Raw genomic sequence first — 27,198 nt, forward strand, 5'->3', positions numbered from 1 at the left:
CTTCCCTGGTGGCGCAGTGGTTAAGAATCCACCTGCCAATGCAGGGGACATGGGTTCGTGCCCCGGTCCGGGAAGATCCCACATGCCACGGAGCGGCTAGGCCCGTGAGCCATGGCCACTGAGCCTGCGCATCCGGAGCTTGTGCTCCACAACGGGAGAGGCCACAACAGTGAGAGGCCTGCGTACTGCAAACAAACAAACAAACAAAAAAACTGAAAACATAACATGCATAGTATGATAAACTTTCATAATTGCTATCCCCCCAAAACAGTAGTCTGCCTTTTCCTTAAATACCTTATATAATAGTAATCTACAGATAACCAGCCTCTCAGCTCTTTCCACCAACCTCCGAAATCGAAGATTTCGACGGTGCTGCTATTTCATAGGATGGTTCCTTCCTGGAGAATGAGATCAACCTGAAAGGTTCCCATCACTTCAAAATCCTCAATATTTCCAACTAATTTACATTAAAAAAGGGCAAAGGCTGAATAATGTGGCTGTAAATCAATCCAAATGACTAATGTCCTCAACATTACAAGTTTCAACATTATGAAGATATACTAAGCAATATGTGCCTTTTGGGAACATTTTTTTGACAATGTTCAGCAAATACACCCACTGTTTAGACCAATTTCCCTTCAATTAGAGGAAAGTAATTTCACATAAATACAACATTGCGCTAAATACCGTTTTTATATAAATGGTCTGATACCCTGGAAGCCACAATCTCTCTCTCCAGGGAAAGAAATAACTTTAATTATCAATTTTTACACAAACATTTTATTTAATGGAATTAACTTCTTTATAGTGGAAGTTACAATGAATAGATTTAATGAGGTGACACTGCTTGATACATAGTAGGTCCTCAATGTCAGCTCCCTAACTATAAGATTTATTCTTTCGAATACCTTAGAAACTGATTACATAACATATTAAAACTGTCTCTACCAGAATAAACTTGTTGATTGTTTTAATCATATTCATACACAGTAGGCCCATGGATGTTTCTGAACAAACCGAACACTGGAGAATCTTTTCCCAGTTAAGATCAGCATCATACACATTAACCAGAATCCATTCCTCATATACTTTCTATGCTATCCTGAAAGCGCTAGAAGAATAGAAGTATAACAAAAGAGAAAGTAAACATCTCAAAGGCACTGATACCTTCAGTAACTATCTTTATGGGTCTTAAACATACTATGGTTAGAATTAAAATCACCTGACTGAAGACTGAAACAAATATATTATTTCACTGATTAAGAAACCAGAGCTGAAAATTATAATGACTTCATTAAGATCAGCTATGAAACAGTAGTAAAAGAGGAAATGCTAATAAGAATCACAACTTCCAGAGTAATCTTACAAATACACAACTCAGATATGCTAACACGTAGATTTATCTGTGAAAACAATTAATACATGGTATCATTTCAATGACTCCTGATGCATTCAAAGTCTGAAATCTGGCCAATCCTGTCACTGCATTTAAAAAAAAAATCAACAAAACCTGAATGAAACCCCTGCTAGTAGCTGTCAATGATAAATGTTTACAACAAAAAAAATCACAAAGTGACCTTTCCCTTAAAATGTTAATCCACATTACTCATGCACATAAAAAATTCTAAGAGACTGATTCAATACAGTAACAATGAACACATACATCCACTCTGAAAAGCAACAGAAATGATGTTTTTAAAAAACTAGAATAAAGTCATAACATCTCAGAAAAACTAAAAAAGAGGGCCATCCACAGATCGTAAATGGTGGAGAATCTCCAAAGGAACAGAAACCAATAGATCACATCCATAGGGAAACAGAATCTACGGAAACCAAAGCTTCAAACACATATATATAGGAGAAAACTACTACAAAGTTAGGAGTGATTTGGGAAGCACCAAACCTACTCAGCAGACACCAGAAGCATGAGGTGGCCTTGAGGAATTCATCAATTCATTAAATGGGAAGGTAAATGAAGAGCAACTGGACAATTCTATCCATCCCCAACCCCCTGTTGTGCTAAGTGGTGAGCAGCAATGAAATTTGCCCAAAAAACTCAAGCTGTAGCCTGGGAGGAAGGACAGATCTACAGGTGGCAACTGAAGAAAATATGCTCCCTCGATAACCTGCCCCTCCTCTGCCAAGACTGGAGGGAGGCAGACTACGGTAAACAAAGGTGAGTAGGATCCTTAAATACAAAGGACCAGAAAATCAAGAATACCCAAACCCCTGAGAAACACCAAGGCTTAGAAGAAGAGAAGCACCAAATTCAACAGAGATTAAGAACTTCAGAACAATTAACTTCAAGTAGGTACTTAATGTTGCCTGGCAATCTTACTTCCCTTCATTCTACCCTTCTCCTAGAAAACTATACCTTCTCCTCTATCCTCAAACTTTTAATACACACTCCCTTCCCAAACTCATGCTCAGATGACCTTGCTTCTACTGCACTGAGAAAATAAAAAAAGCAACAAGGAGAAAACTGCCATAAGCTCCCACTACCACATCTACTCACCCAACAGCATCTGTACCCATACTCTCTGCCTTTACCCATATTATTATGGACAACCTGTCTGGGCTCCTATGCTAAGGCTAGCCCCTTTATTTAGAAACTAAACTTTATCTCCTCCCACCTTCTCAAGGATATCACTCCAGTAATTCTCCTTTCTCTCTCCTATCTCACCAATTTTTCCCTCACACCTGAATCATTCCTATTACAAATACGATATCGTACCTCCTTTACAACAAACCCTCTCGAGCAGAGCTCACTGAGCACAGACAATTATGAAACTGGGGCAGGAAATAACAGAATACGCCTGGAACATCTTCTTGTATAAAGATAAGTTCAAAGCATGACAGGGACCTGACAAAATTACAAAAGAACCAGCTTGAAGAGGATCGCACTAGCCAAATCTGAGATAGCTGGTGCATCAAAATAAATAATGACTGCCAGGGTCCCGTGATCCAGGGACAACTTCCCCGGGAGAACACATTGCGCGCTTCAGGATGTTGCAACGGTACACCGGCTTCTGCCACCGCAGGCTCACCCCGCATTCTGTACACCTCCCTCCCCCGAGGCCTGAGTGAGCCAGAGCCCCCCTAATCGGCTGCTACTTTAACCGGGTCCTCTCTGAGCGAAGAACAGACGCCCTCAGGCAACCTACATGCAGAGGCAGGGCCAAATCCAAAGCTAAACCCCAGGAGCTGTGCAAACAAAGAAGAGGAAGGGAAATCTCTCCCAGCAGCCTCGGGAGCAGCGATTAAACCTACACAATCAACTTGATGTACCCTGCATCTCTGGAATACCTGAATAGACAACGAATCATACCAAAACTAAGGCAGTAGACTTTGGAAGCAACTGTAGACTTGGGGTTTGCTTTCTGTATCTAATTTGTTTCTGGTTTTATGTTTATCTTAGTTTAGTATTTACAGTTTATTATCATTGGTAGATTTGTTTATTAATTTGGTTGCTCCCTTCCTTTTTTTTATGCATAGATACATATATATATATATTTTTTCCTTTTTCTCTTTCTGTGAGTGTGTATGGGTGTGCTTCTTTGTGTGATTTTGTCTGTATAGCTTTCCTTTTACCATTTGACTTGGGTTCTGCCTGTCTTTTTTGTTTGTTTGTTTGTTTGTTTTAGCATAGTGTTTAGCATGGGTGGTGTTGTGTTCCTGTCTTGCTAATTGTTATCATTGATATCACTTGTTATCATTGCTGGATGTGTGTTCTGACTTGATTGCTCTCTCTTTCTTTTCTCTTATAACTTTTACACTTTTAATTAATTTTTAATAATTTAAAAAAATTTTTATTTTAATAACTTTATTTTATTTTTTGTTTTTTCTTTCTTTCTTTCTTTCTTTTTTTCTCCCTTTTCTTCTAAGCCTTCTGGCTGACAGGATTTTGGTGCTCCAGCCAGGTGTCAGGACTGTGCCTCTGAGGTGGGAGAGCCAAGTTCAGTACACTGGCACACCAGAGACCTCCGGCTCTTCCAAAGATCTCCATCTCAACGCTAAGACCCAGATAACTCAACGACCAGCAAGCTCCAGTGCGGGACACACCATGCCAACCAATTAGCAAGACAGGAACACAACCCCACCCATTATCAAAGAGGTTGCCTAAAATCATAACAAGGTCGCACACACACCCAAAACACACCACCGAACACGGTCCTGCCCACCAGAAAGACAAGATCCAGCCTCATCCACCAGAACACAGGCACCACCCACCTCCACCAGGAAGCCTACACAACCCCCTGAACCAAACGTAGCCACTGGGGGCAGACACCAAAAACTACGGGAACTATGAACCTGCAGGCTGCAAAACGGAGACCCCAAACACAGTAAGATAAGCAAAATGAGAAGACAGAAAAACACACAGAAGGTGAAGAAGCAAGGTAAAAACCCACCAGACCAAACAAATGAACAGAAAATAGGCAGTCTACCCGAAAAAGAATTCAGACTAATGATACCAAAGATGATCCAAAATCTTGGAAATGGAATGGAGAAAATACAAGAAACGTTTAACAAGGACCTAGGAGAACTGAAGAGTAAACAGACAATGATGAACAACACAATAAATAAAGTTAATAATTCTCTAGAAGGAATCAATAGCAGAATAACTGAGGCAGAAGAATGAATAAGTGACCTGGAAGATAAAATAGTGGAAATAACAATGGCAGAGTAGAAAAAAGACAAAAGATAACAATGGCAGAGCAGAATATAGAAAAAAGAATGAAAAGATTTGAGGACAGTCTCAGAGACCTCTGGGACAACATTAAACGCACCAACATTTGAATTATAGGGATCCCAGAAGAAGAAGAGAAAATGAAAGGGAATGAGAAAATATTTGAAGAGATTATAGTTGAAAACTTCCCTAATATGGGAAAGGAAAAAGGCAATCAAGTCCAGGAAGCCCAAAGAGTCCCATACAAGATAAATTCAGGAGAAACACGCCAAAACACATATTAATCAAACTATCAAAAATTAAATACTAAGAAAAAATATTCAAAGAAGCACGGGAAAAGCAACAAATATACAAGTTAACCCCCATAAAGTTAACAGCTGATCTTACAGCAGAAACTCTGTAAGCCAGAAGGGACTGCCAGGACATATTTAAAGTGATGATAGGGGAAAAACTACAACCACAATTACTCTCCCCAGCAAGGATCTCACTTTGATTCAACAGATAAATTAAAACCTTTACAGACAGGCAAAGGTTAAGAGATTTCAGCACCACCAAACCAGCTTTACAACAAATGCTAAAGGAACTTCTCCAGGCAGGAAACACAAGAGAAGAAAAATACATACAAAAACAAACCCAAAACAATGAAGAAAAAGGTAACAGGAACATACATATCAATAATTACCTTAAATGTAAATGGATTAAATGCTCCTGTCAAAAGACATAGACTGGCTGAATTGATACAAAAACAAGACCCATATATACGCTATCTACAAGTGACCCACTTCACACCTAGGGACACATACAGACTGAAACTAGGGGTAGGGAAAAAGATATTCCATGCAAATGGAAAGCAAAAAAAACCTGGAGGAGCAATTCTTATATCAGACAAAATAGACTTTAAAATAAACATAACTACAAGAGACAAACGAGGACACTACATAATGATGAAGGGATCAATCCAAAATGATATAACACATGTAAATATTTATGCACCCAACAGGGGAGCACCTCAATACATAGGGCAAATACTAACAGCCATAAAAGAGGAAATCGACAGTAACACAATCATACTAGGGGACTTTAACTCCCCACTTTCACCAATGCACAGATCAACCAAAATCAAAATAAATAAGAAACACAAGCTTTAAATGATACATTAAACAAGATGGACTTAATTGATATTTATAGGACATTCCATCCAAAAATAACAGAATACACTTTCTACTCAAGTGCTCATGGAACATTCTCCAGGATAGATCATATTTTGGGTCACAAATCAAGCCTTGGTAAATTTAAGAAAACTGAAAATGTATCAAGTATCTTTTCCGACCACAAGGCTATCAGACTAGATATAAATTACAGGAAAATTCTGTAAAAAATACAAACACATAGAGGCTAAACAATACACTACTAAATAACCAAGAGATCACTGAAGAAATCAAAGAGGAAATCAAAAAATACCTAGAAAAAATGACAGTGAAAACATGACAAACCAAAACCTACGGGATGCAGCAAAAGCAGTTCTAAGAGGGAAGTAGACAGCAATACAATCCTACTTCAAGAAATAAGAAAAATCTCAAATAAACAACCTAACTTTATACCTAAAGCAATTAGAGAAAGAAGAACCAAAAAAATCCCTAAGTTAGCAGAAGGGAAGAAATCATAATGACCAGATCAGAAATAAATGAAAAAAAATGAAGAAAACAATAGCAAAGATCAAGAAAACTAAAAGGTCGTTCTTTGAGATGGTAAACAAAATTGATAAATCATTAGCCAGACTCATCAAGAAAAAAAGGGAGAAGACTCAAATCAACAGAATTTGAAATGAAAAAGGAGAAGTAACAAATGACACTGCAGAAATACAAAAGATCATGAGAGATTACTGCAAGCAGCTCTATGCCAATAAAATGGACAACCTGGAAGAAATGGGCAAATTCTTAGAAATGCACCACCTTCCGAGACTGAACCAGGAAGAAATAAATAGAAAATATGAACAGACCAATGACAAGCACTGAAATTGAAACTGTGATTACAAATCTTCCAACAAATAAAAGCCCAGGACCAGATGGCTTCACAGGCGAATTGTATGAAACATTGAGAGAAGAGCTAACACCTATCCTTCTCAAACTCTTCCAAAATATAGCAGAGGGAGGAACGCTCCCAAACTCATTCTATGAGGCCACCATCACCTTGATACCAAAACCAGACAAGGATGTCACAAAGGAAGAAAACTACAGGCCAAGATCACTGATGAACACAGATGCAAAAATCCTCAACAAAATACTAGCAAGCAGAATCCAACAGCCAGTACATTAAAAGGATCATACACCATGATCAAGTGGTGATCATCCCAGGAATGCAAGGATTCTTCAATATACGCAAATCAATCAACGTGATACACCATATTAACAAACTGAAGGACAAAAACCATATGATCATCTCAATAGATGCAGAGAAAGCTTCTGAGAAAATTCAACACCTATTTATGATAAAAACCCTCCAGAAAGTAGGCATAGAGGGAACTTTCCTCAACATAATAAAGGCCATATATGACAAACCCACAGCCAACATCGTCCTCAATGGTGAAAAACTGAAACCATTTCCATTAAGATCAGGAAAAAGACAAGGTTGCCCACTCGCACCACTATTATTCAACATAGTTTTGAAAGTTTTAGCCACAACAATCAGAGAAGAAAAAGAAATAAAAAGAATCCAAATTGGAAAAGAAGAAGTAAACCTGTCACTGTTTACAGATGACATGATACTGTACATAGAGAATCCTAAAGATGCTACCAGTAAACTACTAGAGCTAATCAATGAATCTGGTAAAGTAGCAGGGTACAAAGTTAACGCACGGAAATCTCTTGCATTCCTATACACTAATGATGAAAAATCTGAAAGTGAAATTAAGAAAAGACTCCCATTTCCCATTGCAACAAAGAGAATAAAATACCTAGGAATAAACCTACCTAAGGAGACAAAAGACCTGTATGCAGAAAATTATAGGGCACTGATGAAAGAAATTAAAGATGATACAAAGAGATGGAGAGATATACCATGTTTTGGATGGGAAGAATCAACATTGTGAAAATGACTCTACTACCCAAAGCAATCTACAGATTCAATGCAACCCCTATCAAACTACCACTGGCATTTTTCACAGAACTAGAACAAAAAATTTCACAATTTGTATGGAAACACAAAAGACCCTGAATAGCCAAAGCAATCTTGAGAATGAAAAACGGAGCTGGAGGAATCAGGCTCCCTGACTTCAGACTATACTACAAAGCTACAGTAATCAAGACAGTGTGGTACTGGCACAAAAACCAAAAGATAGATCAATGGAACAGGATAGAAAGCCCAGAGATAAACCCATGCACATATGGTCATGTTATCTTTGATAAAGGAGGCAGGAATGTACAGTGGAGAAAGGACAGCCTCTTCAATAAGTGATGCTGGGGAAACTGGACAGGTACATGTAAAAGTATGAGATTAGATCACTCCCTAACACCATACACAAAAATAAGCTCAAAATGGATTAAAGACCTAAATGTAAGGCCAGAAACTATCAAACTCTTAGAGGAAAACATAGGCAGAACACTCTATGACATAAATCACAGCAAGATCTTTTTTGACCCACCTCCTAGAGAAATGGAAATAAAACCAAAAATAAACAAATGGGACCTAATGAAACTTAAAAGCATTTGCATAGCAAAGGAAACCATAAACAAGACGAATAAGACGACCCTCAGAATGGGAGAAAATACTTGCAAATGAAGCAACTGACAAAGGATTAATCTCCAAAATTTACAAGCAGCTCATGCAGCTCAATATCAAAAAAAAACAAAGAACCCAATCCAAAAATGGGCAGAAGACCTAAATAGACATTTCTCCAAAGAAGATATACAGATTTCCAACAGGCACATGAAAGAATGCTCACCGTCATTAATCATTAGAGAAATGCAAAGCAAAACTACAATGAGATATCATCTCACACTGGTCAGAATGGCTATCATCAAAAAATCTAGAAACAATAAATGCTGGAGAGGGTGTGGAGAAAAGGGAACCCTCTTGCACTATTGGTGGGAATGTAAATTGATACAGCCACTATGGAGAACAGTATGGAGGTTCCTTAAAAAACTACAAATAGAACTACCATATGACCCAGCAATCCCACTACTGGGCATATACCCGGAGAAAACCATAATTCAAAAAGAGTCATGTATCACAATGTTCATTGCACCTGTATCTACAGTAGCCAGGACATAGTAGCAATCTATGTGTCCATCAACAGATGAATGGATAAAGAAGATGTGGCACATATATACAATGGAATATTACTCAGCCATAAAAAGAAATGAAATTGAGTTGTTTGTAGTTAGGTGGATGGACCTAGATTCTGTCAAACAGAGTGAAGTAAGTCAGAAAGAGAAAAACAAATACCATATGCTAACACATATATATGGAATTTTAAAAAAAAAAGGTTCTGAGGAACCCAGGGGCAGGAAAGGAATAAAGACACAGACGTAGAGACTGGACTTGAGGACATGGGGAGAGGGACGGGTAAGCTGGGCCAAAGTGAGTGAGTGACATGGACATATATACACTACCAAATGTAAAATAGATAGCTAGTGGGAAGCAACCACTTAGCACAGGGAGATCAGCTCGGTGCTTTGTGGCCACCTAGAAGGGTGGGATAGGGAGGGTGGGAGGGAGGGAGATGCAAGAGGGAAGAGATATGGGGACATATGTATATGTATAACTGATTCTCTTTGTTATAGAGCAGAAACTAACACACCATTGTAAAGCAAATATACTCCAATAAAAATGTTTTAAAAAAATAAAATAGGGCCTCCCTGGTGGTGCAGTGGTTGAGAGTCCGACTGCCGATGCAGGGGATACGGGTTCGTGCCCTGGTCCGGGAGGATCCCATATGCCGCGGAGCGGCTGGGCCCATGAGCCATGGCCGCTGAGCCTGCGCGTCCGGAGCCTGTGCTCCGCAATGGGAGAGGCCGCAGCAGTGAGAGGCCCGCGTACCGCAAAAATAAATAAATAAATAAAATAAAAAATAAAAAAAATGATACTATTTGATTATAACCCATAGAAGAAAATTAAACTCCATACTGTTGTATTTAAATAAATGAATTAATAGGTAAATGGGTAAGAATGGAAAGCTGTAATCCAAATAATATATACAAAATCCAAAAATCACCATTTGGCAATCACCATTGTGATTGTTACTGGTAAGAAGTTCTTCAATGGCTGCTAAAACGGTGAGTAAAAGTCTTACAATAAACAGCGTCTCAAAGTAACTCCCTACAAATTACCTAATTACAAAGTAATAAATGATAACTTCTCAATGGAAAAACGTGGTAGATACTGCCTTAGCCCAGTGATCAAAATTAACATCACCAATAATAAAACAATGGACACCATGTGCCTCCTGATATGATACAATGAAAAGGACACAACATCACTGTTACAGTATTCCTGCCACAAATGCATTAACCTGAATCCAATCACAGGGAAACATCAGACCAACCCATTTTTAATGAAATTCTACAAAATAACTGACCTATACTCATCAAAAACGTCAAGGTCATGAAAGACAGAGTAAAAAATTGTTCCAGATTAGAAGAAACTATTAAAGAAGCATAACAATAAAATGCAACCAGTTATCCTGCATTAGATCCTGAACAAGAATTTTTTTCTTTTGCTATTATGGAGAGGATTCATATATTTAGAAGAAATCATCTTTGGAGAGTAGTTAAAAATGAAGAAACTGAGAGGCTTCAGGAACATCCCTTTAAACACCCCGCACAGAACAGCTGACTACAAAAGATTTCACTGCTACTGCAGGCATTCTTGAGATGTGAGGTGAGGCATTCATAAGCTACAAGTCACAAAGTTTACACACTTTAATTAAGGAAAGGAAGCCCAAATCAGCTACCAATGCTGATCAATCAGACCTTCATTTTTAAATGTAAGGTAACAACGAGAAAAAAAAAAGGCTACACATGGGAGCAGATTTAGCAACCATTAAAATTAATAATACATACTCTATCCCAAAGAATGGGCCAGGAATGTGGGAATAAGCAAATTAATGGAAAGAACTCAATTGTACATCAACAGGAGAAAGGGAAAATGACTGAACTAGAGCTATATATATCAACATGTAGCTTAATTAATCTTATAGACAATGTTGATTTTTTTTAAAAATTGAAGAAGAATGCATATGCTAGGATACCCTTTACATGAAGTTTTAAGTCTTGTAAAAAAAAAAAAAATAACGGTTTCCAGGAGACTGCAAATGCATTGATTTTTTTTATTTCTTAAGTTGGGTGATGGTATATGGGTCTTCCTTGTATTATAAATATTTTTGCATTATATATTTTTATAATTGTTTTTCAATATAAATATTGCATTATAAATATTTTAAGTCAAGAATGCAGATTAACTATTGAAATATTTTAGCAATATTTAATCTTGTTCCACAGGGAGTTCTTACACATACCAATTTTGTAATCCTTAATATAAAAGAATGCACCTGCTTTAAAAAGAAAAATATATGTATCAGTAGGCATCAATTCAGGTCAGGTTTGCCATCAAATGAATTTTGGCAACAAACAGAAGAAAGTTCTTTCAGTATACGGAAACATAGAATTAAGGCATTAAGGCCCTACAATAAGAAGAAATGGAGAAAGTCCCAATTATAGTAGGATACTTCAACACATTTTTCTCAAAAAGTGGAAGAAAAACTGGACCAAAAAAAGTAAGAATACATTGAATTTGAATATTATAATTAAGAACCATGACATAACAAACATATAAAGAACTTGGAATGCTCCTCCCAGAATAGAAAATATAAATCTTTGGCAAATAATGCACAAAAACATCAAATTCCAAAAATCAGCCATAGTCTGATTATAATGCCATAAATATAGAAATTAACAATAAAAATCTATCTAATTCAAAATTAATAATCATTTTAAATAAATTTTATTTAAGAGGAAATCAATGTAATAATTTTAAACTTCTTATTAAAAAGATAAATTAATCAAAACACAAGTATTGTATAAGAATAGATATAGATCAAAGGAACAAAACAAAGAGTTGAGAAATGATTCAAATATGTATAATAAGTTCAGATATGATAAAGATACCATTTCAGATCAGCGTGGAAATGATGGACTGTTTATTAATAAATGTGTTTGGACAAATGTTTATGCATTTTGAGAAAATACAATTAGATCTCTACCTCACACAGTCCCCAATAAAATAAAATCCAAACAGAATACAGAACTAGACAAAGACAAAATTTTTTAAGTATCAGAAGAAAATACAGAAGAATATTTTATGCTCATGAGCCTTGCTAAGCAAGACACAAAATCTAAAACCAAAAGAAAACCAAAAACACATTTGACCTTATAAAGTATAAAAACTTTCTGTGTCACAAAGGATACTACAAGCTAATTAGGACACACTGGTAGAAAGTTTGCAATACATTTAACAAAGGATTAGTATCAGAATGTATAAAGAAAACAAAGAAAGAAAGAGGAAGACCTCAACAGGCAAATGAGCAAAGAATATAAATAGTATTTGCAAAGAAGAAAAATGAGTATTCAATAAACAAATGAAGACATAAACAACTATACATACAACTGAATACTATTCAATAATAAAAATAAGCAACTACTGATACATGCAACAACATAAATGGACCTCAAGTTAATCTCAAAAGGTTACATATCGTATGATTCTATTTATATAACATTCTTGATATGATGGTGATGGAGAACAGATCAGTGATTGCCAGGGGTTAGAGGTAGGGGGAGGGTGTGACTATAAGTGCACAGCTCAAAGCAGTTTTTTAGGTGATGGATCTGTTCTGCATCCTGATGGTGGTGATTGTTTTATACAAGTCTATACATGAAGTAAATTCATGGAACTACAGATACACACAAAATAAGTGAGGGCATGTGAAAACTGGTGAAATCCAAACAAGTTTTGTAGTTAACAGGATCATACCATTGTCAATTTCCTGGTTTTGATGATTGTACTACGGTAATATAAGATGTTAATATTGGGGAAAGCTGAGAGAAGGGTACGCAGGAACTCTGTACAATTTTGGCAACCTCTACGTGAGTCTAAAATCATTTCAAAATAAAAATTTAAAAATAAATAAACGTATGAAGACATGCTCAACATTTCTAGTAATCAAGGGAATAGAAATTAAAATAATATATTAGTTTTCACTTACCAGCCTAGCAAAAAATATCTGGTACTATCAAATATTGACAGTAAGACTGTACCACTGGCTGATGAGAATTTAAATTGGTCCAGTCCCTTGGGAAAGTAATGTGGCAATATATATTAAAGTAAAAAATGTGTAGAATTTATGGTCCAGTAATTTTGCCCCAGTGTCTCCTCTAGCATGATCTATTTTGTTCATTTTAACACTAGTTAAAACAGTGAAAAACTGGAAACAGCCAAAATGTCCAGTGGTAGGAGGAATAGCTAAATAAACTGCAGTGTAGTCTTACTATGGAATACTATGGGGCAATTAAATAAAATCAAGTACATCTATTTGTAATAACACAGATATATTTCTAGAACACATAACTGAGTAAAAAAATTTACAAAGTGACACATATGGTAGGATCTCCTTTATGTGCTTAAAGTAATAAAACAAACCAGAAAACAATGCTGTATTTGGGCTAAGGGTACATATATGCATGTAATTACACCGAAAAAGACCTAGAATGATACACACCAAACTAATAACAGAAAGGAAAAGGACAAAGAGAGGGGTGGGGTTAAATGAGACTTCTCGGCATTGTTTTAAATTTTTCACCAGGAATTTATATTGGCATACTACTTATGTAATTAAGTAAGCAGAAAAAAAATTTTAAGAAAATATAATGCAAATATTGTGGTTGAGAATCAAAGTGATATTCAAACACTGTGATGAGTAGGGATGCAACTGCATACAAAATGCTGAGGTTTCATATTTATCTCCAGGAGCTGAAAATTGAAACCATCTAAACAGATGTTTGATTAGACCACAATGTCAACTGAAAAGGAACCAATCTCAACCACCAAAAGTACTAATGCACTAGTACTAACACATCACACTACAAGAGGTAAGAAACGCTAACCTCAGCAGTAGATAAAAATCGGATAAGTGGTTTTCCATATTATTTGATAAAACAATCAAAACCACAATTGGCACATCTGAACTCATGATTCACTTCCTGTCTCTTATATACCCTTGTTCATTGATACATGGGGAAATAAAATGGAGAAATAAGAACAAATCTTTGGTAAATGGAATATAATCTATAAAAAATTGAATCACTATGTTGTACACCTGAAACTAATATTGTAAATCAACTATACTTCAATGTTAAAAAGAAGACAAAGTAGATTTAACCAGCTATGGATATTGTGAAACGTATCACAGTCTTATTTGTTCAAATATCACATTTTTTGAAATTAATATAGAAAACAGAAAACAGATCTTAGGTTGTCCACAAACAAACACAAGTTCATTATCAATTTGTAAGTCCTGATTAGGCAACAAGAATGATAAAGATCAACAAAGAATCCTCTCCCATTGAGAGCAGGCTGATAGAGATATCTATAGTCATTCTTATTGATTATTCAACAGACATATAACAAGCAACTATTGTAACAAACACTGTGCTAGGTGCTAGGAATACAGAGATAAATTGGGCTACAGATCTCTGCCACAAAGAATTTCAGTTTTATTGGGGAGAAAGACACAAAATATAAGCACAGCTTGCTATTTGACCAGGATGAAGATCCCTTTCCCCTGTGCCTTGGCAATAAAAAAACCCCAAACATCAGAAATTCACTCCATCCCTTTGTCATCAACTCTTAGAGGTTTACGGATGGGCATATAGTGGTTACCTCAATTAAGTGAGAGGTGATATTTTGCAGTGATAAAAAATTAGGAAACAGAGGTTATACTTCTGGTAATGGTCCCATCAGACCAAACCCCACATGCAGAGATATCAACAAAAAGTGCTGGACAAATGTAAAAAAACAACTGTCTGAAAGCATAAGACAGCAATCAAAAGCAGGTAGAAACTGGTAGGAAGGCAACACTTGGAAGAAAGGAAGGATAGTAGATGAGTTTGCTATTTTTATGGCTTTTCATCTGGGGGCAAGCCCCACAGCAGCTAAAACTCAGAAGAAAACCCACATTCTTACAAGACTGAAGAGACAGAGGAAGGTGACTGGTAGTACAGAGCCTTCAAGACCCAAGAAGCTCCTGGTGCTTCACCACGCAACAGAAAAAGATCCAGGCCATGAGTCTCCTGACCCTTCACCCAACGGCAGAAGGCAACAGAGGGCATTATGTCTCAGCCCTCTACCCTGTGGCAGAGAGCCATGCAGACCTCACAACTCCTGACCTTCTACTCAGCAGTAAACAGTGGCCAGGTAAGTACTTCCGTACCCCAGTGGCACTGGCAGAGATCGAGTATTAAGGGTAACAGCATCAGATGGCCAGGAAAGAGGCCAGGGAAAATGCTCTCTGTCCTATGGGTCCAGTATCCTCCACTCCCCAAATCTAACACTTGGCAGCCCAAAGAAGCACCTTCCACTCCTGCAGGTAGCACCGATGGAAACCCAGCAAGAGCTCAACCAGAACCAGAAGACCAAGCAGACCAGAATAGCATTACAAGAGCTCAGAAAACTAAATTATCATTGGAACTACATACAGCTCGCAAAAGTAGGATAGAATCTACAGGCTAAACTTAACAGGGCAAGTGCCTACTAAAATAGAAGATTTAAATATGATCAAGACAACATATATATACTACCGAATGTAAAACAGTTGGCTGTTGGGAAGCAGCAGCAAAGCACTTAAGTCTTAGGACTTAAGTCTGCCATTTTATTTTTTAAAAATATTTATTTTATTTTTGGTTGTGTTGGGTCTTAGTTGCGGCACGCAGGATCTTTTTGTTGTAGTGTGCGGGCTTCTCTAGTTGTGAGCCAGTTCCCGGGTGCGTGGGCCCTCTAGTTGCCCTGCCACATGTAGGATCTTAGTTCCCTGACCAGGGATCGAACCTGTGTCCCCTGCACTGGAAGGCGGATTCATAACCACTGGACCACCAGGGAAGTCCCGAGTCCGCCATTTTAGTATTTGCTTTTTCCCTATGGTTGTCTTTCCTCTGTTTCTCTTTTCTTGCCTTCCTGTGGGTTACTTGCAAATTTTTTAAGATTCCTTCTTGTTTTATTTATACTGTTTTGAGTATATTGGGCTGTACTTTACTTAGTGGTTACTCTCTCTCTCTTTCTCTATGTTTATCCCTGGTTGTCCAGTGGTTAGGACTCCAAGCTTTCACTGCCAAGGGCCTGGATTCAATCCCTGGTTGAGGAACTAAGATCCCGCAAGCTGTACAGTACACAGTCAAAAAAACACAAATAAATAAAAATTTAAAAAACACAGAACAGGATAAATTAATCTATGATGAAAAAAAATCAACAGTTGTCACCTCTGGTGGGGTGGGGGTCACTGACTGGGAAGGGGCATAAAGGAACTTTCTGCAGTAATGGCAATATTCTTTATTATGTGGGCAACCTAGAGCCTACAGGCCAAATCTGGTGTGCCAACCATTTTTGTGAATAAAGTTGTATTGGAACACAGCCATGCCAAATAATTTACATATTGTCTATGGCTGTTTTCATGCATGCAATAGCAGAGTTGAGTAAATGCAACAGAGACTACATAGCCCACAAAGCCTAAAATAGTTACTATCTAGACCTTTGCCAACATCTGTTTTATATTTTGATAATGGTTTGGGTTACACAGGTGTAAGCATTTGTCAAAACTCACTGAATTATGATCTGTGCATTTTACAGAACATAAATTTAAACTAAAAAAATATAAACAAATACTGAGTTCTAGTCAATGATATGCATGCTTAAGTGTTAATGGATGAAGTATACTAATATCAGCAACTTTAATTTTGAAATGACCAGAAAAATAAGATGGGCTAATAAATGGATAAAGGGGTGGATAAATATGTGATAGAGCAAATACAGCAAAAGTTAACTGCAGAATCTAGTTGGTAGGTATATGGGTGTTCACTTACTTTTTATCAACTTTTCTGTAACTTTGAAATTTTTCTTAATAAAATGTTGGGGGAAACTACTGGGCATATCCCCTGAGAAAACCATAATTCAGAAAGAGTCATGTACCACAATGTTCACTGCAGCTCTATTTACAATAGCCAGGACATGGAAGCAACCTAAGTGTCCATCAACAGATGAATGGATAAAGAAGATGTAGCACATATATACAATGGAATATTACTCAGCCATAAAAAGAAACGGAATTGAGTTATTTGTAGTGAGGTGGATGGACCTAGAGACTGTCATACAGAGTGAAGTAAGTTAGAAAGAGAAAAACAAATACCGTATGCTAACACATATATATGGAATCTAAAAGAAAAAAAATGGTTCTGAAGAACCTAGGGGCACGACAGGAATAAAGACGCTGATGTAGAGAATGGACTTGAGGACACGGGGAGGGAGAAGGGTAAGCTGAGACGAAGTGAGAGAGTGGCATGGACATATATACACTACCAAATGTAAAATAGATACCTAGTGGGAAGCAGCCACATAGCACAGGGAGATCAGCTCGGTGCTTTGTGACCACCTAGAGGGGTGGGATAGGGAGGCTGGGAGGGAGACGCAAGAGGGAGGAGATATGGGGATATATGTATATGTATAGCTGATTCACTTTGTTATAAAGCAGAAACTGACACACCATTGTAAAGCAATTACACTCCAATAAAGATGTTAAATAAATAAATAAATAATAATAAAAGAAGATGTGGTATAGATATACAATGGAATATTACTCAGCCATAAAAAATGTTGGGGGAAATTTTTTTAATTAGGAAAGGAAAGTATACAACACTTGCCCACAGAAATGAACATTCCATTCTGAAATACCTTGTGAAGAAATTGATTCTAAAGAAATAAATATCGGAATAGCATGCTTTGTCTGAAGAAACTTCAACTCTAAATATCTTTATTAATCCTTGATCATTCCTGTTAGGAGTCAGAGTGCACATATCAGAATTCATTATAATTTATGCCCTTGATGAAGAGGGAATTTTATAAAACACAATACTTGAGATCATAGCTGTTTGGAATAGTAATATCACCACTAAAATACTCTTCCTGCATAGCACACCTATTATCTAAGGACCTCATACATTTTATTAGCCAAACTCAATAAATTCAGAGTCTTTAGAGATACCTGAAGCAGAACAGAAGAGAAAAAAAAATAAACTGGATTCTCAGTTCCTTCCTTTAATTAATTCAATCAAACTCCTGAGTTAACTACATCTCACTGAAGTCATCATGTTCTTTTTCTCAAATTTTGGCAGGGAGGATAGCTATCTTACAAAGAGGACAAATAGTGTAATGATTAAGGGCACAACCTCTGCAGCCAGGTAGTCTGGGTTCAAATCCTGGCCCTCCCGTATGACACTGGGAAAGTTATTTAACCTCTCTGAACCTCAGTTACTCCTAATGACAGCTACTATTCATAGGGTTGTTGTGAGGATAGTACACATAAAGCCATTAGAATAGTATTTATCACCTAAGAATCACTCAATAGTGTTCATTATTATCATCTCATGAAGGCAAATGCTTTATTATAAATGTAGAACAGTAAGATAGCCATAGGCTTGTAACATACTAGGACTAACAGGCCTTCTTGCTGTTCTTCGAACATGCCAGACCCACTCCTCCCTCAAAGCCCTTGCACTGGTTATTCCCTCTACCTGAAATGTGCGCTATGGACTCTCTCATCTCCTTCAAGTGTGTGCTCAATTGTCAACCTTCTCAATGAGGCCTACCCTGATCTCCACCTTATTTAGAATTGCAACCCACTTTCCTCCTTACCCTGCTCCACATCTCCCCCAATCTCCCTGTACTGTATTATATAATTTACTTTTTATACTATTATGGTTAATGACAGTCTACCCACATTAGGCAACAAAACTCAATGACAAGGGATTTTTGTCTTTTGTTCACTGATATACCCCAAGTAGGTGCTCAAATATTTTTTGTTAGCATCATCTAGTCTACCCCTTTACCTTACAGATGAGGAAACTCCAAAAAGACTCGAATCAAAGCTACCCAGTGAGTAAGGAAAAAAGGCAGGAACAAGGATTGTGACTTCCAGTCTGGTGCCATTTCTACTATAGCTCACTATCTCCTTGACCCTTGAACATTACAGAAAATTCACAATCATCTATATTTTTCCCCCAGGAAGACTTACCTTTGGAATTTCTTGGCCTTGCAAATACTGCTGTGTCTGTAACACAGAAATGCTCTGAGAGGTAGTAGAAGCCTGTACTGGAATACTAAGTAGCAACCGATGAACAGAAGATGGCTGATTTGTAAGGGCTATCCCAGAGCTTGGATGAGGGTCTGTGGTTTTAATTGTGCTTCTGATGACCCACAAACAAGCGCTAAGCTAGAAGATGACTGCCACTGTGTCTGGACAGCAGACTGCTGCTGAATGCATGCTGGCTGGTGCTGTGCTAGGTTTCATTGCAGGGGAAAGGTTTGACTGCTGTCTAATGCCTGAAGCACTTGAGGATGCTCTAAAAGGCTGTATTACGTATTGTTGTTCCACTGCCGCTAGTTGCAAGTGTTCTTGCAAAGGAGGTGTAATCTGGACCATGTTTGTAATGGCCTTTGGAATACCTGTAATGGCTGAATGTGGTTAGTTGCCTGTGAATGAGGTACCTGCTGCTGGAAAGCAGCATGTTGGCTATATAAAGACTGCTGTTGATTTATGGGACCTTCTTGAGTGGACAACTGATGGCTTTTCTGTGCTTGCCTATGAGACGAATGAGTCATCTGCTGATGATGAATGAAAGCTGAGTGAGAAACCTGGCTTCGTGTTACATGTGATTGGGAAAGCTGTGCAGAGAAGTGTGGGGGCTGGATCTGGGCCTTTGAGGAGGGCTGCTGAATGAAGGACATTTGTGCACGGTGTTGAAGCTGTCCTTCCACAGCCATCTGAGATGTAACGCTGACTGGGCTTTTAGCTGCTGGTACCCAAAACTGACATCTGCTTAGGATAGAAATGCTGAATTCTGCACATTAAATAAAGGCTCAATAGAATGTGTTTGTGTATCTAAGGTTAATGATAAATAATGTTAAATGTCTTATGTCTTTTGTTCCAAGGCTGAAGAACCTTGGGGTTGTGTTAAATAGGCTTGTTGCTCAGAAGTCTGTGCTACATAAAGTGGTACTAAGTATAAGTCCTGATCTGCAGAGTTTGTAATATGTACTTGCCTGCTATCAGAAGGGTTTACTGTGTATACTTGCTAGGTTATGAAGGTTGCCTGTTCAGTTGTCTGGATGGTGTAAACAGCATGTCCTGAATAAGGGACATACTCAAGTGCCTGGTAAGCAGGCTGTTCCACAGGTTGCACAGGGTAAGCTGCTTGGATTATACATCCTGGCTGGTCTGGAAAAGGTGACCGAACTAGAGGTTGCACTGTATAAACAGGCTGCCTCTAGGCCAGGACCAAATAAGAGGGCTGTGCCACAGGTGGGACTGGTTAAGAAGAAGCAGTGTAGAATAGGTTGGCTGTGATATCAGTGGTTGTACAGTGTAAAGAGGATGCTCTGGGGCTGGCAGTGAATAAACAGGCTGTGCTGGAGCCTTCATTGGGTGAGTGGCTGTGATGGGTAAGAAGCTTATTCCTGGGGAAGTATCACAAAGGGCAGCTACTCAAGAGCCTTCAATGGGAAGGATGGCAGTTCTGCAGGTGGTCCTGAATAAGTGTGTTGAACAGAATAAAATGGCTGTTCCAGGGACTGAATCACACTTTCAATACAACCCTTTGACTGCTGCTGACTTACATGAGTTTCAGATTTTCATAGTACAATCCTGCTGAACATTTTTCTGTGGTGATGCCATAATCTTAGGTTGTAAAATTAATGGCTACTGCTGAATAGAGGCTTGGAAACAAGGCTTCTTCAAATGCACAGTCTGGCTTTGTGGCACTGAAGAACAGGGAATTATAGACTCCTGATGTATCACTGAGTATGGCTGGGATACTGAATGTATCTTTTGTGAAGGGTGATGGGCCCCCGAATGTCCCCCAGTGGAATTAGAAGGGAGCTGAGCTGTACCAGCAGCATTCTGTGCACTGCTCACATGTTGGGCAAAAGAATGATTCAACAAAGCTTGAGGGTGATTAACTGACAAGAAACTAGAAATTTGATTGGCATTTGGTAATTTGGTTAATGCCTGATTCCCATTTCTAGGGTCAGGCTCAAGTTGAAGACCAACTGTTGGATCCTGGGAAGTCATTTGTGAAGCAAGCAATATCTGAGGAGAAACTACAGAAAAGACTGGTTGTGGAGCTCCAGTAACTGACAAGTCTAAAGTCATAGGTTGAGCTGAAATTTGTCCATCTGCTCCAAAGGTCAGCTATAGTTCCTAATGCTGGTGCAAGGAAAATTCAAATTATAAACGCATATACCATGGGAATTCCCTGGCGTCCACTGGTTAGGGCTTAGTGCTCTCACTGCCAGGGGCCCAGGTTCGATCCCTGGTTGGGGAACTAAGATCCTGCAAGCTGCACAGTGAAGCCAAAAAAATTTTTTTTATTAAAAAAAATAAATGCATATACCATGCCCATTTTAATGGTCCCAGACAGAATGATAGATAAAATAATGCTATGCTGTAAAAATTTCAGGGACTTCCCTGGTGGTGCAGTGGTTAAGAATCCACCTGCCAATGCAGGGGACACGGGTTCAATCCCTGGTCCGGGAGGATCCCACATGCTGCGGAGCAACTAAGCCCGTGTGCCAGAACTACTGAGCCTGTGCTCTAGAGCCCGTGCACCACAACTACTGAAGCCCGCATGCCTAGAGCCCATGCTCCACAACAAGAGAAGCCACCTTATTGAGAAGCCCACACACAGTAACAAAGAGTAGCCCCCACTCACCACAACTAGCGAAAGCCCATGCACAGCAATGAAGACCCAAAGCAGCCAAAAATAAATTAAAAAAATTTTTCAGAAAGTTATCAAAAAGGTGCTGGGTATAGCATTAGTCCTATAAAAATCCTAATACCATGAGTAAATGCTAATTGAATACACTAAGGGGCTGAGACCAGTCCCCAAGCAACATATTGCTCATGGCTTCTCATTTATTGCACTTGCCACATAACTCATTCAAACACTGGCAGAAATTCAGAGTAATTGAATCTGACACCTTCACACACCAGACAGTGGAAGTTCAAAAGGATTTCAATATCATAGTTAAAGGGAACAGAGAAGCTCTCTCAAGAGGACAGGTGTGAGTTGGCTGAATACATATAGGCTGGCTGTAATAATTCCTAGAACTTGAAACACCACATTCATAAAAAGACCCCCCACTGGTTAAAGTGCTTGCTTATGTGGATTCTATATATTAGGTGGAAAAGGCAGGCTACAAAATAGTATGTATGTGATATACATATGTATATATAAACAAAGTTATATATGTATACATAGAAAAAAAGACAAATCTAGAGTCTCTACCACCAAATGTAAACAATAATTTATTTCTAGCTGGAGAGATAGTAGGTGATTTTCACTGTCTTCTTTATAACTTTATAGGCTTTATTTTAAATAGGTAAATAACACTTTCATAAATTTTTTAAACTTCCTTTAAAAATTTTGGAAACACATTTCAAAATTCACATACCTGTATATTTACGTGGTTGAACCTAAGTTAATTTAAGCATCCATCCAACACACTTCCCATTATAGTCTTAAAAAGAGATAAATCCAACCACAACATGAGCTCAGGTATGAACATATACCATATAAGCTACAAATACTAGCCAAACACCATGCACTGTCAACCATATCAGATTAAATATACCCCCAGCAGATTTTAAATGCATCTGGCATTTGTCAAGTACATGTATGTTTTCCCCTACAAGTCTGTGAGTTCTTCAGGGCAAGGACCATATTTTATCTCATTTTATATCCCCAGAGATGATAGTCATTAAAAGTTTGTTGATGAACTATGACTGACTATATACCAATCTCTTAAAAGCAACAGATCACCAGCTGCTAACTAAATCATATACAGAGAATGCCTAGGAGCTCAGACCAACTCATTCCCAAAGAGAGAAGACACACACAGGGGATGGTAGGGTTGAGGAAAGAAAATGTGATGGCAAAGAAAAGCCCAACCATGTATCCAGAGTCCATGACCTAGGAAACCAGGATATAGTCTTGATATATGAACTCTCACAAAGACTGTGTACTCTTTGTCAGAAATGAGTACCGTTGACTTTGAGAGTCTAAATGACAAAAACACTTATTTCTCCTACAAAAATAAACGTGAACCAAAAGAGTCAAGAATTTAGATGAAAGTGCTTAAAATTATAAGAGTCTATGAAATACTATTTCTACTTAACTACCAAAGACATCCCTCTACATTCAAACCAGGCTGGAAAAGTCCAATATAAAAAACAAACCATAAAAAGGGATCTGAGTCCTAAATAATTTTTTTTAATTTATGTATTTATGTTTGGCTGCGTCAGGTCTTTGTTGCTGTGCGCAGGCTTTTCTCTAGTTGCAGCGAGTGGGGGCTACTCTTCGTTGCGGCACACGGGCTTCTCATTGCAGTGGCTTCTCTTGTTGCAAAGCACAGGCTCCAGGCGCACGGGCTTCAGTAGTTGTGGTGTGCAGGCTCAGTAGTTGTGGCTTGAGGGCTCTAGAGCACAGGCTCAGTAGTTGTGGCGCATGGGCTTAGTTGCTCCACAGCATGTGGGATCTTCCTGGACCAGGGCTCGAACCTGTGTCCCCTGCATTGGCAGGAGGCTTCTTAACCACTGTGCCACCAGGGAAGCCCTGGCAGGTGGATTCTTAACCACTGCGCCACCAGGAAAGTCCCCTAAATAAACTTTTTTATCCGTATATGGAGTTCTCAGTTTCTCTTCCAATTATACAAGCAGTGTCTCAAGATTCTAGTCACACAATGTTAGACACATCCTCAAGAAGAATGTCTTAAGTGAAGGAAAGTATAAACAACTTTTAGCTTTCAGTGACTTTTATATAAACTAGGATGAATTTATGAAAGAGAGCCTTTGCCTGTCAGAAAACCTAGGCAGTGTTAAATAAGTTTAATTGAATACGGAACCTCTAAAATGTATCTTACCTTTACCTGTGAGACCTTTGGGACACTTAGTGGCAAAAACTGGAGTTGTGAGACAAGTGGAGGTCCAAGGACATGAACAGGCAGAACAGTGGACTGACCTTGAAGCAAAGGCAAAATTTGGGGCTGAGTCAGCTTTGGCTGCTTCTGCAACTGTTAAAAACAAAAAGATTAAAGATAAACTCTCCCATTTACAGTAAATATACTGATTATATATTTAAAATATATTTAACACTTCACCTCACCCCTGAAATCTGCTGGTAATGTCCCACTAGCTGCTGGGATGGATAAATTTTCCCTGGAACATTTATTTCAGCCTGTGGGTTGTTAGAAACGACTTGAGAGCCCATCATCTGGTCTGAGGAATAGACGGTACTGGGCTGATTTGAAGTATCTGAATGTATAACTGATCCAGCTCCTGCCTCAGACAAACTGTCACCTACGGCAAAGAAAACAAGTGATAGGTAGAAGGGAAAAACTTGAAACACAAGGTCCAAATAGCATAGGAAATGGTAAGTGTTTCTTTAATTTTTTTCTTTTTTACTCCGACAACCTGAAACAGCTTCAAATAAAATATGTACACTGCAGAATTAATAAAAAACCATCATGTAAACTCTCCATGTTGATACCGTGGTATAACTAAAATATTCTTAGTAAAGCAAACCTACAAACAAAGAATCACATAAAAGTCAACTCGATTTGCTGGCCATTTCATGCATATCGTAACTAATCTTTGTTTGCCATTAGGATTTCAGTAAAATCTAGGTAGCATATTCTCATTCTCCTAGAACCTGGCTAGAAGATAATACTGCCTTTATGGAACAACTGGTTATTACTACGAAAATACTGTGTCCTTCTAGAGAAGAGAATGCATTACAGCAGAAATATTAGAGAAACTGTGTTAATTTTATACTTGGGTCTAAAATACAAAAGTTCTTAAAGTCTAGAAAATTCCCTCTTGAAGAATAAATTCTATCTTTAGTTGCATATCTTCTTTACTAAAGGATTTACCATTAGACCCTTAAAAATGGTAAAAAGATTATAATCCTTATTCAACTAGTACCTTGGACAAGTCACTTAACAGAACAGTTTCTTAATTTTAAAATAAGGAAACTATCTGGTTTGCCTATTTCAGGGATTTTGTAAAAGGATTAATGAAATGATAGATAACAAAATGCTTTAAAATATACAAAAGTACTATTTAAAGATAAGGGAATACAATTACACATTTCCTTTTATAAATTATAACTGTTACCTGTAACAGAGGAGCAATGCTGTTGTGGTTTTCTTTGCAGAAGCTGTTGTCGCACATGTTGATCAACTTCAGTTTCTTCACATTCAGCCCCGCAGTGCTGAGCAGGAGGAGGGGGCAAAGCTGTATTTTGGGGCTGAGGAAGTACATTCCCCACAGACTTGCACTGGGAATCTCTGCGTTCTTCCAAACAGCCAGCTGGCTTCTTCTCCCTTGTCTTCTTTATCAGTGTCACCCGGTCTCTAATGGACTTAGCAACAGCTTTGGAATCACTTTCATGGAAGAATCCTGACTTGACCTACAAACAAAACATAATAAGCAAACCACATCTTTAAGATTTTTACTTTAATTTTTTACTAGCAGAGTTACTTTCTGCCCCAAAATTCCAAATGCTATTAAATAACAGTTAATTTGTTTCTATGTTCTTTCTTAATCAGACATGCATAAATGCCAGAGCCTTTAGTATGAAAAACAACACTATTACCAAGCATTGTTGAAATAATTCTGGTTTTAAACAAAAACAAACAAATAGCTTGATATTTCAACACATGCAGTCTTATTACAGGTAATTTATGACTGCCATTAAGTTTTGTGAAACATTAAAAAGGTTTCCTCATTCAACAACAGTAAGTGTCTACGATATGCCCAGTATTGGGCTCTGGAGACATATAAGTGCCTAAGCTGGTCCTTTGTCCTATATGCACACACAAGCTGGTGGTGAGAGAAGGATAAAAACAACATAAGGGACTTCCCTGGTGGCGCAGTCGTTAAGAATCTGCCTGCCAAGGCAGGGGACATGGGTTTGAGCCCTGGTCGGGGAAGATCTCACATGCCGCGGAGCAACTAAGCCCGTGCACCACAACTACTGAGCCTGCACTCTAGAGCCCGTGAGCCATAACTACTGAGCCCACGTGCCACAACTACTGAAGCCTGAGCACCTAGAGCCCGTGCTCCACAACAAGAGAAGCCACTGCAATGAGAAGCCCATGCACCGCAACGAAGAGTAGCCCCCACTCGCCACAACTAGAGAAAGCCCGTGCACGGCAACAAAGACCCAACACAGCCAAAAATAAATAAATAAAGTAAATAAAAATTTAAAAAAAAACATGAAATGAAATAAAAGGTAGAAATGAGCTGCTGCAAAAGCCCTAAAGGAGCACAAGCCTCTCTGGTGAAAGCAGAGAAAGTATCACAGAGGAAGGTAAAGTCTGACCTGGGTTAAAACAAAAGAAGGAACTTGCAGGCTTTTGAGGGAGAGGTAGATGAAGTTCAGAGATCAACACTCTAGGCAGAGGAAGTATGCTTATGGCAAAGTGCTATATCTTACTAGTTGTTAGAAGAGTGACAGAAGAGAAGTTAAGGGCTTATTGTCTGAAAGGAACAGGGCTGAGTAGCAGAGATAATGACTTGAGGAGGTGCCATGGCATATTATTCTCAGTCCTACAATCTGTTTTTTATTTTATTTTATTTTTTTTTTTTTTCGGTACATGGGCCTCTCACTGTTGTGGCCTCTCCCGTTGCGGAGCACAGGCTCCGGACGTGCAGGCTCAGCAGCCATGGCTCACGGGCCCAGCCGCTCCGCGGCATGTGGGATCTTCCCAGACCAGGGCACGAACCCGTGTCCCCTGCATTGGCAGGCGGACTCTCAACCACTGCGCCACCAGGGAAGCCCTACAATCTGTTTTTTAAAGCATATCTTGGGGGTCTGCAGACTCGGGGAAATTTCATCGTAGTTGAAAAATGATTAAAATGTTAGATGGAATCCATATATTTAATTTCACTCCCTCCCAAAGTTCAAAAAACACTCCCAGAGTAAATGGGTTTTTAAGTCATAAACTCACAAGGATAGAAAGAATAAAGGCAACAGCAACAACAGACAATGTTTTGCACATTTGGGGATGTGGAAAACAAATAGATAATAACTGACCTAGTGGACCTGAAAAAGTGAACCAGGGAAAGCTGAAAATCATTCCCATTTATATTGAATAATACTCATAACACACAGGAACTGGCAGTACCAGGTATTTCA

At 38.4% G+C, this 27,198-nt stretch overlaps 1 protein-coding gene across 4 annotated transcripts in view; it reads right to left on the minus strand.

Moving 5' to 3' along the window:
- The window catches only part of WNK3 (WNK lysine deficient protein kinase 3), a gene marked incomplete at both ends in the record, with an annotated part of 135,730 nt that overhangs the window by 74,359 nt on the left and 34,173 nt on the right, over window positions 1–27,198 (minus strand). For 2 of the 4 annotated variants that reach the window (XM_082609082.1, XM_082609081.1), the window contains 3 exons: window positions 23,921–24,070; window positions 24,163–24,356; window positions 25,173–25,467. In XM_082609082.1, coding sequence (XP_082465208.1) covers window positions 23,921–24,070; window positions 24,163–24,356; window positions 25,173–25,467 — 639 coding nt within the window. Of the gene's footprint in view, window positions 1–21,008; window positions 21,192–23,902; window positions 24,071–24,162; window positions 24,357–25,172; window positions 25,468–27,198 lie in introns of all 4 variants that reach the window. The other 2 variants (XM_082609080.1, XM_082609083.1) reach the window with 2 other exon arrangements.

The sequence above is a fragment of the Mesoplodon mirus genome (assembly GCF_964341445.2).
Source record: "Mesoplodon mirus genome assembly, chromosome: X".
Lineage (NCBI taxonomy): Eukaryota > Metazoa > Chordata > Mammalia > Artiodactyla > Ziphiidae > Mesoplodon > Mesoplodon mirus.